At 39.4% G+C, this 18343-nt stretch overlaps 1 protein-coding gene across 1 annotated transcript in view; it reads left to right on the top strand.

Moving 5' to 3' along the window:
- The window catches only part of CARD11 (caspase recruitment domain family member 11), a 687245-nt gene that overhangs the window by 556155 nt on the left and 112747 nt on the right, over positions 1-18343 (top strand). Inside the window, exons 16-18 of the mRNA XM_075830023.1 lie at positions 6077-6203; positions 7191-7431; positions 10269-10362. Of these exons, the coding sequence (XP_075686138.1) occupies positions 6077-6203; positions 7191-7431; positions 10269-10362 (462 nt within the window). The remainder of the gene's footprint in view (positions 1-6076; positions 6204-7190; positions 7432-10268; positions 10363-18343) is intronic.

Consider the following 18343-nt stretch of genomic DNA (forward strand, 5'->3'; position numbering starts at 1 on the left):
GGGGCTTCTACCTTTATTTTAATAATTGTCCTATTGACACCTTTGAATCTAACTAATAACTAGCGCTCTGTGGTTGTGGTACTTAACCCTTTCTAGACAGAGCTCTTACGTCTGGCACTGTGCTAATTGCTGTCAGAAATGGACATTAACTTTTAAATTTCATGTAGTCTGTCCTTGTTGCAAATTGAATAAAGACTTTTTTATTTTATTTTTACTCTTTAATAATGGTTGGAAAACAGGGCTTATTTCTGCCGGCAGGCAGCCTTTTTTGAATTTAACTGTTGCACGCCCACCAACTATTGAGGTCCGCTCCATTGTATTTGAAGCAGCCGAAAGGCTACAGTATTTTTAACTGCTATCATAACGCCTCTCGATTTGGTGGAGTAATGTGCCTGATATATATCGGGAAATAAACAATGTTTTATACGCTCAGCATCCTTTTCCAAGAGGTGTGTCTCTTGTATGCATAGAACGTCACATCCCCTAGATTTGGCCTCCCTCCACATGTGAGCCCTTTTTTGAGGGCTATTCAGGCCATACACATTTAGGGAAGCAATTGAGATAACCATTATTCAGATTGTAAATATGCTAGTGTCTGACCTATTCCCTGGCCCCGCATATCTAGAAGAAATCCCCCTCTACATTTGTCCGATTTGAGCCCTCCGCAATAATGTATAGCACATCCTATGTAACGCAATTTTGTAGGCCCTGAATAAAATCTGAATTGCAAAGAGTAGGTGTTCAAGGAAAAAAAACAAAACAAATTGAAAGCATTCATAAACAATAACATCAAACCATTTTGCAGGAAGGGACAAATTCCATTATTGTCCCGTGGATTCGGGGTAAAACAGTCCATCCGAAACCGCACCTTGGTGACCGCATTCCGGCATCGAAAATGGCTGGTGAGTTCCGTGAGAACAAGAGAGAGTTCAGGAAACTAGCGTTGCTCACTTTATTACGACCATTCAGACATCACCTCCAGCAGTCAGCGGGTCGGTCTACCTCGACGATGATCTACCGTGCGCCATTCTTCTCTGATGCATTGTGGAGAGCCCATATATGGTGGCTTAGGTGGAAAAACTACAATGTTCCATTGCTTCAGAAGGGTGGTTCCATCCGCTACTGACTTGATGATGTGCGATGAATTGTTATACGAGATCATGAGGCGAACTGGAAATCCCCACCGATATAGAATATTATTTTCTCTTAAAGCCACAGTGATCGGGTGTAGTTGTCGGCGTAATTGCAGGATCCCCGCAGATAAGTCAGAGTATACTGCAACTCCTTTGAACTTCACTGGAATAGATGACTCATTTCTAGAGGCATTGAGGAATTTCTCCTTGATATGAAAAAAGTGCACTCTGGCTAGCACATCTCTAGGTATGGAGTCTGCCAAGTGTTTAGGTTTGGGTATTCTGTGTACGCGGTCTATGATGAGATCCTGTGGGCTACAGGCGGGGAGCAAAGCTTGAATAAAGTCCTGTACATACTGATTAAGGTCTTTTGGTGCAATATCCTCCGAAATCCCCCTGAATTTGAGGTTATTTCGTCTAGACCTATCTTCCAAATCTGCTATCTTTGCTTTAACTTGGGATATGTCATTTTCCATCTCGTAATGTGCATCAATAAGAGTATTATGGGATGAGGTGATTTCACTCATTTTCGTTTCTACATGTTGCACTCTATGTTCCATTTGTGCAACAGAAGTCGCCAGAGGGTAAATGAGCTCAGCCATGCCTGCATGTCGTGCCCAGTTTGTGCCACAGAAGACAAATACCTCATAAAACGTTAAGCGGGTTCTATCGGGTATGGCGATGCCATATGTGTGGGTGCAAACTGCTGTGTGGGCACGCTGCAGGGCTCAGAAGGGGGGGACGCCATTTTGTTTTTGGAGCGCAGATTTTGCTTGGTAGTAGTTCTGTTTGGGTTACTGCTGGTATTTCAGTTTATAATGAGGGAGCATATGTAAGCTGGCCAGAGTACATCAGGGCATAATAAGATGGTATAATAATGCGGTAAATAAATAATAATTCATAAATGTGTGGCCGGTGTCGCACTGATAAATGGCGTCCGATCTTATCCGCTTTTGGAACACTCTGCACATTTTGCATCGCCATATTCTGAAAGCCAGAACTTTTTTATTTTTTCACCACCGGAGCCGTGTGAGGGCTTATTTGTTGCGGGACAATCTGTAGTTTTCATTGGTACCATTTTGGGGTACATGCGTTTTTTTTTTTTTGATCACTTTTTATTCAATTTTTTTGCAATCCTGACAAAAAAACTGGAATTCTTTTTTTGCGGGGTTCACCGTACGCTATAAATTACATTTTTACTTTATTCTGCGAGTTGGTACGATTACGGCGATACCATATGTATATAGGTTTTTTTCCCTTTTTTTAGCGTTTGCACAATAAAATCACTTATTTATTTAAAAAAATCATTTTCTGTGTCACCATATTCTGAGAGCTATAATTTTTTTATTTTTTAGTCAAAAAAGCTGTGTAAGAGCTTGTTTTTTGCGGGACGGATTGAAGTTTTTATTGTTATTATTTTTGGGTACATGCGACTTTTTGATCACTTTTTATTCTTTATTTTGGGAGCGGTGGTGACCAAAAAAATTGCGATTCTGTCATAGTTTTCTATTGATTTTCTTTGGGGTGTTCATCGTGCGGGAAAAATAACATTATAGTTTTATAGTTGGGGTCGTTACGAAAGCGGTGATACCAAATATGTGTACTTTTTTAAAGTGTTCATTTCTTTCTATAATAAAAGTCTTATTATAGGAAAAAAAAAAGCATTTTGTGTTTATATGATTTATAACTTTTATTTTTACACTTTTTAAAAAAAAATGTATTCCTTTTTTTACTTGTCCCCCTAGGGGACATTGAGACTTGCAGCTTTGATCGCTGCTAGAGTACATTACACTACACACGTAGTGTAATGTACTCTAACTGTCATTGTGACGTAACTGTCACTCTGACAGGAAGCCGAGGAGGACCGGCAGGAGGCTGCTCCTCCGAGGCTTCCGTACATGGCAACCCAGAGGCTATTGCCACAAAAAGCATCGGCAGCCCCCACAATCACTTCGTGGGGGCTGCCGATTTGCTTCAAACCACTTAAATGCGGCAACGGCAATCCGTCGCCGCACTTAAGGGGTTAATTGCCGAAAGCAGCGGCAATGGTCCGCTGACCAGCGAGACTGATGTGACAGCTGTCTAGGATGGCTGTCAGCGCGGTCTTGTCACATGGTGCGCGATCTAGCAGCCGACCATGACGTTTTCGTCATCGGTCGTGAAAGGGTTAAAACACAATTATTTTTTGTTTGACAATGTTTTTTATTTGCAATGTTTAGGCTGTTCAATGGAGCCAAAATTCTTTCCTTCCCTAACCAACATCTACATTTCTTGGTGGGAAGAACATTATATTTACAATAATTTGAATCCATATGTCAAGGACATCCACTATTACGGCCGTTATGTAGACAACATTTGGATTATATGGTTCCCACACATCTATACACAATTTCATAGAATATGTGAATAATAATGATAACAATCTGATCTTCACTCACAAAATGGAGCCTATAATGATTTATTTTCTAGATATTACATTAACTGGAGATCCTTCTAAGTCATGTATTTTTAGTGGCCTCTACCGTCAACCAACAGCTGGAAATTCGGTCTTACATGCAGCTAGCGTACACCCCAAGCATGTAATCAATAATCTACCCATTGGAGAATATGTACTGTACGTGCCAAAAGAATATGCACCCAGGATGATGCATTCCTTACAGAATGCAATATTATTGACACTAGATTAACAGCACGGGGTTATTCCAAACAGAAACTCAATCGAGCGAAAAACATTGTTAACACCAAATCCAGATCTTAATATTTGTATCCTGAACAAAAACATAAATACCCTAAGGAGGAATCAATTAGAAATGTAACTTTTTATACCCCTTTCAGTAGCGATTATTGGGAAATATTGGCCATCATAAAATGTTACCTCCCTATTTTGGATAATGATTATAGCCTGAAAAATATTCTCAATGTAGTTTGCAATTTTGTGGCAATAAATTCCATGACAATAGGAAATCGTATTTCCCCTAGTCTCTTTCGAAGAACTACACACAACAAAAGCTCATGGTTAACATGTACTGGTTCACACAAGTGTGGCTGCACAAGATGTGCCATGTGTGGCATTATGTCCAATATCACCATCCTAACCTCTTCGTTTAACAATACATCTTTCACTATAAAATCCTTCATAAACTGCAACACCAACCACATAGTATATGTTTTATACTGTGAAAAATGTAACCTGCAGTATGTAGGATGCACCATTAGAGCATTGAAAAATAGAGTGGCAGAACATCTAGCCGACATTAAAAATCCTAATAAAACAAATGTGTCAGGAGCGGCCAAGCATTTTATAGAATCTCACCAACGCGACACTAGCACACTAAAAGTGTGTGGCTTAAAGTTGGACACGCGGATTCCACAAGGAATGAATTATAGGAACGATCTAATGTATATTTACTGATCATCACACATATCTTCCTAGTCATTTAAGGCATAAGAATTAAATATTTGGACAATATAATAATTAATAAAGAATAGATTAAAAAGGACAACCTACATAATGCTTAACATTATAAGTATTGCTCATAAGACAAAATATATTCGTATAATTACACCCAATATTTTCTTAGATGAGTTTTCAACTATTACACCTACAATATTTTTCCAATTGTGTAACATATATATATACATATATTTTATTTCTCTTTAACATTACATGCTGTTTGTGCCTGCGGAGGAGTTGTCTTTCAGCACCACGGAGCAGTCCCTTTCAGACATTCTTCACTGTGCTGTCCTTCAGCACCACGGACTAGACAACATGGATAGCTAATTACCGTTTAATAGCTGTGTTAAAAACACTACGAAATACATATATTTGGTGATTACTTAACCATTACAACTTGAAATTTCATTATTAAAGCAGGTTCCAATGCACAAATAAGTGTTTTCAGACATACAAAAATCGCTATATCAAAACCCACCTTATACGGCTTCCACTATGTGACATCACGATGTGAACACACCTGAGCTGTCCAGGGAACAATTAGGAGTATTATCTTTTTAAATCATGTTGAAATTATTGTCAGAATCTCTGTGATATGGTCAATAATTTATTTATGCTCATCATATGTATTGAATTCCCAAATGACGAATACTTAGTAATATATTTAGATCAGATATTTTATATCGATGTAACAAAAAAATTCAATCAACCGATGAAACGGTTAATGTTTAACCCAACCCACAGGATATCACCTGACTTGGGATATAGGGTATAAACATGTGAACTTAAAAGTGGGTTACCAACCCCAGAGGTTCGAAACGCGTAAGCGTAGTTTCGGAATTTTAATTTTAATCGTTCTGTCTAAAATGACCGAATAAAGCCTTATATTTTTTTAATCAGAGTGCTGGATACACCATTTTTTGTCCAGTTTCATAGTCTCACTACTCTCATAGTAAAGAATCCCTGTCTGCTATGATGGTGAAACCTTTTTTCCTAGTAGAGGATGTTTGTTATTGTTACAGGCCTAGGTGAAAAAAGATCACTAGAAAGATCTCTGTACTGTCCAATTATATATTTGTACATTGTAATTAGATCACCCCTAAATTGTCTTTTTCTTAACTGAATAACCCCAGTTTTGATATCCTTTGTTTGGTTATTTTTAATATTATTAAAATTGATGGCCACTTCTGCAGCTGTTTGCTGCATGAAACCAGAAGTAAGCAGTGGCCTGATCTAAATCAGTATGTCCACTTTTAATTAGAGAGTCACACAGGACATTGGATCAGCAAAGTGTTTTAAATGTTGGTTCACATCTCTACTGAAACATGAAGCAGGTCGGTTGGAGTAAAGAGAAACATTACACTACTAATAATCTGCAAATTTCTAAAGCTGGTCTGAAAGAAGATCTCTGTAGTAAAAAAAAGAAGTGTGAGGTTTTATAGAATTGAAATTTATATCTGATTCGACATTATTATCTTTATTCTTTCAGCTAGATGGATGTATTAAAGGAAGAAAACAATGTGTTCCTATGGATGGTTGTACCAAAGAAGAAGCTCATTGGACAATACAAAGATGTAAAGGACCAGTTTCTGTGCATTATAAATTAAACGATGAAGGTAAAGAAAATTCATGATATATGTCAATGTTTATTGTTTTAGCTATTTTATCTTAAATTTTAAAATACCGCTTAATAGCATTATTAGCGATAAAATAGTATAATGGTTAATAATATATTTCCATTTTTAATTGTGCAAGTAGCAATTCAACATTTACATCTTGAATCAAGTTGGCTTTTCCACTGGCATAGAGAATTATTCTTCACTGAATGGATAGTTGGTACTTTCTTCCAACTTCATCCAGGTAGTGTTAGACAATTTTGTAATAGTTTTAAAATGGAATTAGAGGGGTATGTAAATGGATCTTTTCACTGTTATAGGACCAAATTAGTAACTGCAATTTTGCTTATACATTCTTGTGCCATGGTACTTAGTGTGATCGTGGGGGACTCAGCAGTGGACCTGAAATTATGTCCTATTAATGATGATTTAGTAGCTTGATTGCCCCCACTTAAATAAGGCTACGTAACAACTGCGCCAGTGTGTATCGTTGTTCTGCTCCTTAAGGAAATAACGGAAGCAACTGTTCCAATGCATAACAGACACCGCTGGTGCCTGACGGAACCGATTGACCTAATGAGTTCAGTCGGCTGTCCGTCGGGGTGTCCGTGATTTTACCAGAGACAATAGAGCAGCATGCTCAGTAATTTCTGGTAATCTCGGCCGGATATGCAGGGGAGGCCCTAATGGAGCCTCCAACTCAGATGTGAATGAAGCCTAACCTCCTGAAGCCCAGTTCCCTAATTTCTAAGGAGTCCCAGGGCTTGGATAAGTAAAACCATTCCAAAGTTATTACCACATAAAATGACATGTTAGATTTAAAAACAGGCTGTGTCCACAAGACCAAAATTAGCTGTGTCTCCAAGGGGTTAAAAACACTATGGGAGTAATGTATTGTCAACAGTATTAAGGCACATGTTTCGCCTGGGGGGCCTCTATAGACACCCCGTTATCCACCCCGGTATTTTTGTGTTTTGAATTTTTCAGGTTACTGTAAACTGCTAAAAGATCTGGAAGAAGGCAAAACTCGATCTGGAGACTCGTTTTTCATCCGTTTAAATCTAAACATTTCTAACCACTTGGACTGCTGTACACTGTCCTTACAATGTGATGAAATTGTACATGTTCTTGATACAATGCATCAGGGAAGATATGAGTGGCTGTGTGCAAGAATGGACCCATTTACTGACAGAAACCTGGATTCTGGAACAATTCCAAGCTACAGCAGGTGTGTGTTATTTAGCAGAAAAGTTTTTCCTTTACCACATACTGTATTTGTAGTCCTGCTAAAATTTACTTTATGTTAAGACAAAGAAAAACCTAGTCCATATTATAGGGTAACTTCTCCATTTATTTGGGCTGCAAACTTTCTGCTCTCTTCTATTTATTTATTCCACCTTTTTATCTTCTCTCCCTTCCTATTTTCTCTAAGGGTATGTTCACACGGCCAAATTTCAGACGTATACGAGGCGTATTATGCCTCGTTTTACGTCTGAAAATACGGCTCCAATACGTTGGCAAACATCTGCCCATTCATTTGAATGGGTTTGCCGACGTACTGTGCAGACGACCTGTTATTTACGCGTCGTCGTTTGACAGCTGTCAAACGACGACGCGTAAAAATACAGCCTCGTCAAAAGAAGTGCAGGACACTTCTTTGGACGTTTTTGGAGCTGTTTTCTCATAGACTCCAATGAAAACAGCTCCAAAAACGAGTTGGTAAAAAAACGAGTTGGTAAAAATGCGAGTTGGTAAAAAAACGTCTGAAAAGCAGGGTCTGTTTTCCCTTGAAAACAGCTCTGGGTTTTCAGACGTTTTTGTTGACTACGTGTGAACATACCCTAAGGGTATGTTCACACGTAGTCAACAAAAACGTCTGAAAATCCAGAGCTGTTTTCAAGGGAAAACAGACCCTGCTTTTCAGACGTTTTTTTACCAACTCACATTTTTCGCGGCGTTTTCGCGCCGTTTTCGCGGCGTTTTTTACGTCCGTTTTTGGAGCTGTTTTCATTGGAGTCTATGAGAAAACAGCTCCAAAAACGTCCAAAGAAGTGTCCTGCACTTCTTTTGACGAGGCTGTATTTTTACGCGTCGTCGTTTGACAGCTGTCAAACGACGACGCGTAAATAACAGGTCGTCTGCACAGTACGTCGGCAAACCCATTCAAATGAATGGGCAGATGTTTGCCGACGTATTGGAGCCGTATTTTCAGACGTAAAACGAGGCATAATACGCCTCGTATACGTCTGAAATTTGGCCGTGTGAACATACCCTAACCCTTTCTTATTATTACATTTTATTTATGGTTTTGTCACAATTGCAATGTTTTTTTTAATTTTTTTATTTTCTAGTTCTAAGATATGCTAAATTTCCTTTTCTGTGCAATTTCCAAAATTACCATATGAACAATTTAGGAGGCTTTAGCCAGGAGTCATATAAAAAAAAACACATCATGATATTTGTATTCATCTATAAACAAATGGCTTTATATTGAGTTGCAGCTGAAAAGTCTAATTTGATCTGACTAAATTAAGCTATAGAGGTTTGGTGGAATGGGGGTGTGAATCTTTGATGGGCCAATAAATTACAGGATTAGAAATATTCAACTGACTTATAAATGTCCAAAAGATATGCAGCACTCCACACAATTTTATCCAGTGAAAATAGTTTTATTCACCCATATAGAGTGCGACGTTTCAGCCCGGGGTGGGCCTCTCTCAAGCCTGAGAAAGGCCCATACCGAGGATGAAATGTCGCACTCTATATGGGTGAATAAATCTATTTTCACTGGATAGAATTGTGTGAAGTGCTGTCTATCTTTTGGATATCTATATGTGGGGCTGGAGATCGAGGTCCTGAGGCTTGCACACACAGCTATATAGAGATTTATTCTCTTTTTTTTTGTGCTGCTTTTCTTTTTACTATCAACTGGCTTATAAGATATTTGTTTATCAAACATCTATTCTGTAACTTGCGTATTTTAATTTGATAAAAACATAAAAGTCCAAATGACAGCTCTAAGTATGAGAGCTATGGATGTGTCTGACACACATGGGTGCCGTAAAGTTGTCAGTAGAAGACTGCGCATAATGCTAATAATAGTGATCCTCTTAAGCCCTTTCTATTATTCTATTGACTGTAAAGTGGGGAAAGTGTTGGGTGCTATTAGGAAACATGCTCAGTATAAAGCCACTACTACACGTAACCTTTTATTACCATTAATACACACAGAAGATGTGTGCACAATTGTGCTATATACAGAGATTAGCGCTACTTATATACACAAGATAACATGAACTATTTATAGGCAAGCAAAAGCTCTCATGATATTATGTGTATAACTGAGCTCCAAAACCCAGTGCTCTTCACGTTCACTTAGGTTTAATTAGTGAGTTATTTACGATTCATAAATATAATAAAATAAATCTGATGCAATCAAATCTCATACATTAGTAATGCAGTAAGTCCCTTTCCATATGTAAGCTCCTCTGAAAATATGCTGATCCTGGGCTACTACTTCTGTGACACCCAGTGTTCCACTATTATCACCAATAAAAGATGTTTCCAAGGTCAGAATCACACACACAGTTTTTTTTTGGCACAGTTTTTTCTAGCAAAACACAGTAATAGACACAAAAGAAAGGAGGCAAATCATTATTTTCTTTATACATTTCCTTTCTTTGGATCCACTTATAGCTATGGCCCAAAAAACGGAGCAAAAAAAATACCAAAAACTGCATTAAAACTTTGTGCGTGATCCTGGCCTGAGGGTCTGTTCACACTGAGTATTTTTCAGGCAGAAAAATCTGCCTCAAAATTCCTTCATGAATTTAATTTAAATCAATGGTTTGTCTGTTCACTGATGAGTATAGTGCTCCAGTGTTTCTTCATTGTGGCTGATAGGGCTGATTGGACTTACCCTCCTTCTAATATTTCCATATAACCTAATAGGACATATGGGGAGGGTTTGTCTTTATGAGTTTCAATGTTTTTATTTCTTTTGCAACCTTTATTCTATCACATTTTCTTACTCATGTTATTTTAACTTTGTATCCCTTTCAACAGGGCCCAGCAACTATTTTTGGTCAAGCTTCAAAGATTAATACAAAGAAGTAAGGAGGAAAGTGAAGGTTCAAGCAACTCCTTGCGAGCCATGAAGGTAAAGTCATCTTTATTCTGTTTGCTATTACAAGTTAACACCACATTTATCCCAATGTATACCCAGAAGCGGATTAAGTGTACAATGGGCCCTGGGCTGTTGACACAACTTGGGCCCCCTACTTCCCCCTCACGCAATTCAACCCCCCCCACACCCGCTGACACTGTACCCGTCAGTGCCACTAGATACAGCTGTCCTGTATTAAAGGATATAAAGCAGCTGTATCTCAAAAAGTAAAAATCATTTTTAATAAAAAGTATTTAAAAAGTTGCACCAAAAACGCTGATACACTGTTTTATTAAAGAAAACATAATAATAATAATAATAATAATAATAATAAAATAATAAATAAAATAAAAAAAATAAATATATATATATATATATATATATATATATATATATATATATATAAACACCTCTCTTTAAAGTGTAACTAAACTTTTAACATGTCATAGTGATATGTCAGAACTTTTAATCGGTGGGGGGGTTCGAGCACTGAGACCCTCACCGATCGCTAAAGTGAAGCGGCAGAAGCACACGATTGAATGCTGCGCTGCTTCGCTTCTGATCAGCATTCCTCGCTTGCTCGGCTTTCCGAGAAAAGCAGATCAGAAACGAAGCGGCAAAGCGGTCACTGAGCGATTCTGCCACTTTGTTTTAGCGATCCATGGGGGTCTCAGTGCTCTCTAGAACCGGGCACCCTAAACCCTGTTCAACCTGTTTCTGCTATCGCTGCCTCTCAGCCACTTCCTGACCATGGACTTTTTGTGACTCATAGTAGTGAATGGCAGTTACGGAAGTATCGTTGTATGTGAGCTACGCTGTTTTCGTAACTACCATTCAGTGCTATGGGACTTACAGAAACAGTGTACCAGAAACAAGCTCAGCACATAAATACAATACTAGAATCAAGCTCACTACATATATACATCACCAGAACCAAGCTCAGTACATATATACATCACCATAACCAACCTCAGTACATATATACATTACTAGAACAAAGCTCACTACATATATACAACACCAGAACCGAGCTCAGTACATAAAGACAGCACCAGAACCAAGCACAGTACATAAATACAGCCCCAGAACCAAGCTCAGTACATAAAGACAGCACCAGAACCAAGCACAGTACATAAATACAGCCCCAGAACCAAGCTCAGTACATAAATACAGCACCAGCACAAATGCAGCTCAATTTAGTGCAACCCCTGCTGTATAGGTTTGTATGGATAAAACTACAGCTCCCAGCATGGCCCAAACAATGGTAAGGATATGCTGGGAGTTGCTGTTTCCCAAAATAAAATATCATACCACCCATCATCCCGCTGCAGATCATGCAGTGACTACAGTACTGATTAGAGGCAGAGTAAACATTTACAATAAGTGACTTACCGGTGACTTCATTTCAGATTCTAGTTCTTCTTTTTCTCTTTTCTTCTCCATCCGGTCCAGACCTCTATGACTTCTCCCGGCCACGACCCATTTCTGCAGTTTTTCACTCAGATGTCTTGGGCTTCTCACTTTTCAAACATTTCTGCATCTATAAACAAAGATAAAGTTAACATGGTGCCGCACAATATGTCCCTATATATAATAGTACCATACACTGCACCTCTAATTATAATAACGCCAGATACTTTGTCCCTGATTATAATAGCACCATACACTGTGTCCCACACACATAGTGCTCCGTGTAGATAGTGCCCCCATAGAGCCCCCTGTAGATAGTGCTCCCATAGATAGTGCCACATATATAGCCCCCCTGTTGATAGTGCTCTACATATAGCCCCCTGAAGATAGCGCTCAACATATAGCTCTCCCTGTATATAGTGCCCTACATATAGTCCCCCTGTAGATTGTGTCCCACATAAAGCCTCCCCTGTAGACTGAGCCCCACATATAGCCCCCTGTAGATTGCGCTCTACATATAGCTCTCCCTGTATATAGTGCCCTACATATAGTCCCCCTGTAGATTGTGTCCCACATAAAGCCTCCCCTGTAGACTGAGCCCCACATATAGCCCCCTGTAGATTGCGCTCTACATATAGCTCTCCCTGTATATAGTGCCCTACATATAGTCCCCCTGTAGATTGTGTCCCACATAAAGCCTCCCCTGTAGATTGTGCCCCACATAAAGCCTGCCCTGTAGATTGTGCCCCACATATAGCCCCCCTCCTGTAGATAATGCCGCCCACACTTTTTAATTGAAAACAACAAAATTGACATACTCACCGTGATCCCGTTCCAGCGCTGTCCTGTGTCAATGCAGGCCTGCTCTCTTCTGCTGGGGCTGAGTGCCGCCATCGCGCCGCTTGCATCATTGAAAAGCGCTGATTGGCAGGGCAGAATGACATGCCCTGTCAATCAGCACCCTTCAACAATGGAAGCGGGGCGATGACGTAATCGCGCTGCTACCATCGTTGATTGGCAGGGCAGAATGACTTCCCCCGCCAATCAGCGCCTTTCAACAAGTTGAAAGCTGCTGATTGGCGGGACAACTCATTCTGCCCTGCCAATCAGCATCATTGTAAGGTGCTGAATGGTCGGGCACGGAACGTACCCAGCCATTCAGCGCTTATGCATGTAATTGTACCTGCGTTCTATAGACTATAGATTAGTACAAGAGGGAGTGGCGATGGCTGTTGCACTGCCGCCCCCTCAGAGAGGCAGCAGGGCAGACGGTGCGGTCCTATTCCCTCTCAGCCCGCCCCTCCTCCCCATTAGCGGCGCAATGTGTTTGCTTTTTTAAATGATGTGCGGTTCGCCCATATGATAATCTGCCACTGTGTATACCCCTAACAGAGCTTTTGCATATGTCCCCAATAGGCTTCCATTTTTAAACAAAATTGTACAGTGCGGTATATGCTTTTTTGGCGGATGTCCCCGCACTAAAAAGCCTAGGCAACTATGCTTTTTCAATAAAGCTAAAAACAAAGCATACCACTGAACATATGCATAAAACAAATGTGAACATAACCTAACATTATCTGTAAGACACCGGCTTGAAACTTTATTTTTTAAACTCGTTTTATTGAGAACAGTTGTATAAACAAGCATAGAACCAGTCATACATCCTTAACTGTAGAATAAATCACATTGAAAAATAGATTTATACATACATAAAGTCAAATAGTCAAAGCACTTATATTACATTCCATCTAGCAAATGAAATACAGGGATTTAGAGACATCAGTGCTTGCAATTGTTTACAAGGAAGTGTAAATGATCTTTAACCCCTAGGCGCACCATGACGCAACTGTACATCCTAGTGGCCAGTGCCTTAGCGCACGAGGTCGTACAGTTACTGCGCTGTTCCCGATGCACACTGTCGGCGACATTGTGCACCGGGAACCGGGGGACCAGCTGTCCCCGATAGCTGACACTCCACTGTTGCCGATCAGCGGCTCATTTCTGCTGATTTCGGCAATTAACCCCTAAAATGCGCCGATTGCAATCGTACACCGTGAGTTTTGCCTACGGCTAGCATTGGCGACCGGAGGCCAAACAATAGCCCTCGTAGACTTACTGTCAGAGTGACTGTGATATCACACTGACAGTTGGAATACATTGCACTACCTAGGTAGTGTAATGTATTCTAACAGTGTTCAGAGCTGCAGGTAAAAAAAGAAAGTGTAAAAAGTAAAATAAAAAAAGTAAAAAAAAAGTTCATAAAAATGTTTTACAAAAGTGTAAAAATAAAAGTTTTTTCTTTCCTATAAGTCTTTTATTATAGAAAAAAAATGAAAAAGTTAAAAAACAATACAGATATTTGGTATCACCGCATCCGTAACGACCCAAACTATAAAACTATAATGTTATTTTTCCCACACAGTGAACTCTTAAAAAAAATAAAACGAAAAACAATGCCAGAATCACAATTTTTTGATCACCGCCCCTCCCAAAATATAGAATAAAAAGTGATCAAAAAGTCGCATGTACCCCAAAATATTACAAATATAAAAACTAACACTCGTCCTGCAAAAAAAACTTACACAGCTTTTTTGACTGAAAAATAAAAAAGTTATGGCTCTCAGAATATGGTGACAGAAAATAAATTATTTTATAAACAAGTGATTGTATTGTGCAAACGCTGCAAAACATAGAAAAACAATATATATACACTGCCGTTCAAAAGTTTGGGGTCACCCAGACAATTTTGTGTTTTCCATGAAAACTCACACTTATATTTATCAAATGAGTTGCAAAATGACTAGAAAATATAGTCAAGACATTGACAAGGTTAGAAATAATGATTTTTATTTGAAATAATAATTTTCTCCTTCAAACTTTGCTTTCGTCAAAGAATGCTCCATTTGCAGCAATTACCGCATTGCAGACCTTTGGCATTCTAGCTGTTAATTTGCTGAGGTAATCGGGAGAAATTTCACCCCATGCTTCCAGAAGCCCCTCCCACAAGTTGGATTGGCTTGATGGGCACTTCTTGCGTACCATACGGTCAAGCTGCTCCCACAACTGCTCTATGGGGTTGAGATCTGGTGACTGCGCTGGCCACTCCATTACAGATAGAATACCAGCTGCCTGCTTCTTCCCTAAATAGTTCTTGCATAATTTGGAGGTGTGCTTTGGGTCATTGTCCTGTTGTAGGATGAAATTGGCTCCAATCAAGCGCTGTCCACAGGGTATGGCATGGCGTTGCAAAATGGAGTGATAGCCTTCCTTATTCAAAATCCCTTTTACCTTGTACAAATCTCTCACTTTACCAGCACCAAAGCAACCCCAGACCATCACATTACCTCCACCATGCTTGACAGATGGCGTCGGGCACTCTTCCAGCATCTTTTCAGTTGTTCTGCGTCTCACAAATGTTCTTTTGTGTGATCCAAACACCTCAAACTTCGATTCGTCTGTCCATAACACTTTTTTCCAATCTTCCTCTGTCCAATGTCTGTGTGCTTTTGCCCATATTAATCTTTTCCTTTTATTAGCCAGTCTCAGATATGGCTTTTTCTTTGCCACTCTGCCCTTAAGGCCAGCATCCCAGAGTCGCCTCTTCACTGTAGACGTTGACACTGGCGTTTTGCGGGTACTATTTAATGAAGCTGCCAGTTGAGGACCTGTGAGGCGTCTATTTCTCAAACTAGAAACTCTAATCTACTTGTCTTGTTGCTCAGTTGCGCAGCGGGGCCTCCCACTTCTCTTTCTACTCTACCCACAAATGTAATGCTCCAGATTCTCAACTAGCTCAAAGGAAGGTCAGTTTTATAGCTCCTCTAAACAGCAAAACTGTTTACAGCGGTGCTAACATAATTGCACAAGGGTTTTCAAGTGTTTTCTAATCATCAATTAGCCTTCTAACACAGTTAGCAAACACAATGTACCATTAGAATACTGGAGTGATGGTTGCTGGAAATGGGACTCTATACACCTATGTAGATATTGCATTAAAAACCAGACGTTTGCAGCTAGAATGTATAGAGTGTATTTCTGATTAATTTAATGTTATCTTCATTGAAAAAAACTGTGCTTTTCTTTCAAAAATAAGGAAATTTCTAAGTGACCCTAAACTTTTGAACGGTAGTGTATGCTATCGCCGTAATCATACCAACCCGCAGAATAAAGTAAAACTGAAATTTTTAGTGCATAATGGACGCCGTAAGAAATTAAGAATTTAAAATGCCAAAATTACTGTTTTTTGGTCACCTTAGCTCTAAATAAAATGTAATAAAAAGTGATCAAAAAGTTGTATGTACCAAAAAATGGTACCAATAAAAACTGCAGCTCGTCCCGCCAAAAATAAACCCTCAAACTGCTCAATCGTCCAAAAAATATAAAAAGTTATGCCTCTCAGAATGTGATGATACAAAACTATTTTGTTTTTTTAACAAATAGTTTTTTCTTTGTAAAAGTAGTAAAATATAAAAAAAACTACATTCATTTGGTATCACCGTAATCGTATTGACTCGCAGAATAAAGTTAAAGTTGTAGTTTTTACCGCACGGTGAAAGCGGTAAAAACTAAACCCAAAAAACAATGGAGAAATCACAGTTTTTTCCAATTTCATCCCGCAAAGAATTTTATTTTCGGTTTCCCAGTACAATATTTGGTACTTTAAATAGTGTCAATAGAAACTACAACTCTTTCCGCCAAAAATAAGCCCTCACACCACTCTATTGATGGAAAAATAAAAATGTTATGGCAATTGGAAGGCCTGGAGTGAAAAACTAAAATGGAAAAGCAAAAAAGTCCTGCAAAGGGAAATTCATTTCTAATAAAAAAAAACAATTATTACCACATGTAGGATATTGTTAGACTCGAGCAAGATTGCGTTACAAATTTTGGGGGGCATTTTCTCCTTTATCCCTTGTAAAAATGAAAAAAATGCAACATTTTAGTGGACAAAAATGTTGATATTCATTTTCACGGCCTAATTCCACTAAATTCTGCAAAAGCCTGTGAGGTCAAAATGCTCACTATACCCCTAAAAAAATTCCTTGAGGGGTGTAGTTTGCCAAATGGGGTCACTTTTGGGGTGTTTCCGATGTGTCCTCGCTCGTCCGACACGATGCAGGACCTGGGGCAGGAAGTGACGTCACAGCGTGATCTCTGGAGAACACGCTGTGTGTCTTTGCACTGCCAGAAGCTGGGTGTTGACGAAGAGAAGTGGATGATGCTGATTCGTCAGCATCATACACTTTCATTCACAACGCCCAGCTAGTAAAACAAGTAAATACGCCCAGATGTACACACACAATACACGCCCACTTGTACTTAACTTTAAACACGCCCAGTTGTACTTAAGAAAGGCTCATTTGCATAAATATAAAAATGCTCATAACTTGGCCAAAAATGCTCGTTTTTGAAAAAAAAACACGTTACTGTAATCTACATTGCAGCGCCGATCTGCTGCAATACGAGATAGGGGTTTGAAAATCTGGTGACAGAGCCTCCTTAACAATTAAACAAAAAAAAATGCAGTGACCACCACACCACCGCAAAACGCAACTAAACACTGGGTGTGGATCCAGCCTAAAAAGTATATATAAAAGAGATAAAATGAAAAACCCTAATGACTGTTCCATATAAATACCATAAAAATGTGGAGAGATATGTTGCGGTTTCAACTGCATCATATCCTAAACACTACTACTCTCAATGGCATAATGTGAATCAAACTTTTCAAAAATCTCACTCACTACTATGTAAAATCACAGCAGAATAAACTGAAGTAACCTGCAGGCGTACGCAAAATGATTTTGTACTCAGTGTAAAATACAGCACGATGGGTATAGGCCTTTGCCACTAGGAGGTTGACACTAGGTAGGAAAAGTTTTTGCTCCACCCAGGCAGAACATACCCTTCCCACAGACGCTGGTTTAATGAGAATATACAGAAGCAGTAGGAGAAGACAAAAAACAACAACATGTCCATGGTCCTGGGAGAAAACCGACTAAAAAGGTCAGAACAACAAGTCCCGGGCCTGGAACAACCGAACAAGAGGGCGGGATCTATTTCCCTCAATGAACAAGAAAAATATTTTACGGTGAGTACAAAAATCCTATTTTCTCGTTTATATCATTGGGTACACAGCACGATGGGACGTTTGAAAGCAGTTTCAAAGGGTGGGAAAAAAAAAATCGAAGGAAAAAATAGTGCCATGTGACCCGACATCTTGAAATCCAGACTGGCATCAAAGAACGCAGAGGAATGGATCTAGAAAAATTTGGTGAAGGTGTGGATTGATGCCCAGGTAGCAGCCTTGCAGAAATGAAGCTTGATTCCTGAATCCCTCCTGTGGAGTTGTCAGTCTGGGTCCAGGAGAAGGCTGTCAACTGGAAGTTTGAGAACATATTACTAAAACAAAGGAGGCGCTGGTGTGTCCTTGTTATAGGGATGTGGTGGAATGCATCTCGAATGTCGATAAAGGAGAGGAAGTCTTGTTCCAGTGATGCGACTACTGACCACAGAGATTCCATGTGAAACTTCCGAACGTGAACAAAGCGGTTCAACCTCTTCC

This window comes from Rhinoderma darwinii, chromosome 6 (assembly GCF_050947455.1).
Source record: "Rhinoderma darwinii isolate aRhiDar2 chromosome 6, aRhiDar2.hap1, whole genome shotgun sequence".
In the NCBI taxonomy this organism is placed as follows: domain Eukaryota; kingdom Metazoa; phylum Chordata; class Amphibia; order Anura; family Rhinodermatidae; genus Rhinoderma; species Rhinoderma darwinii.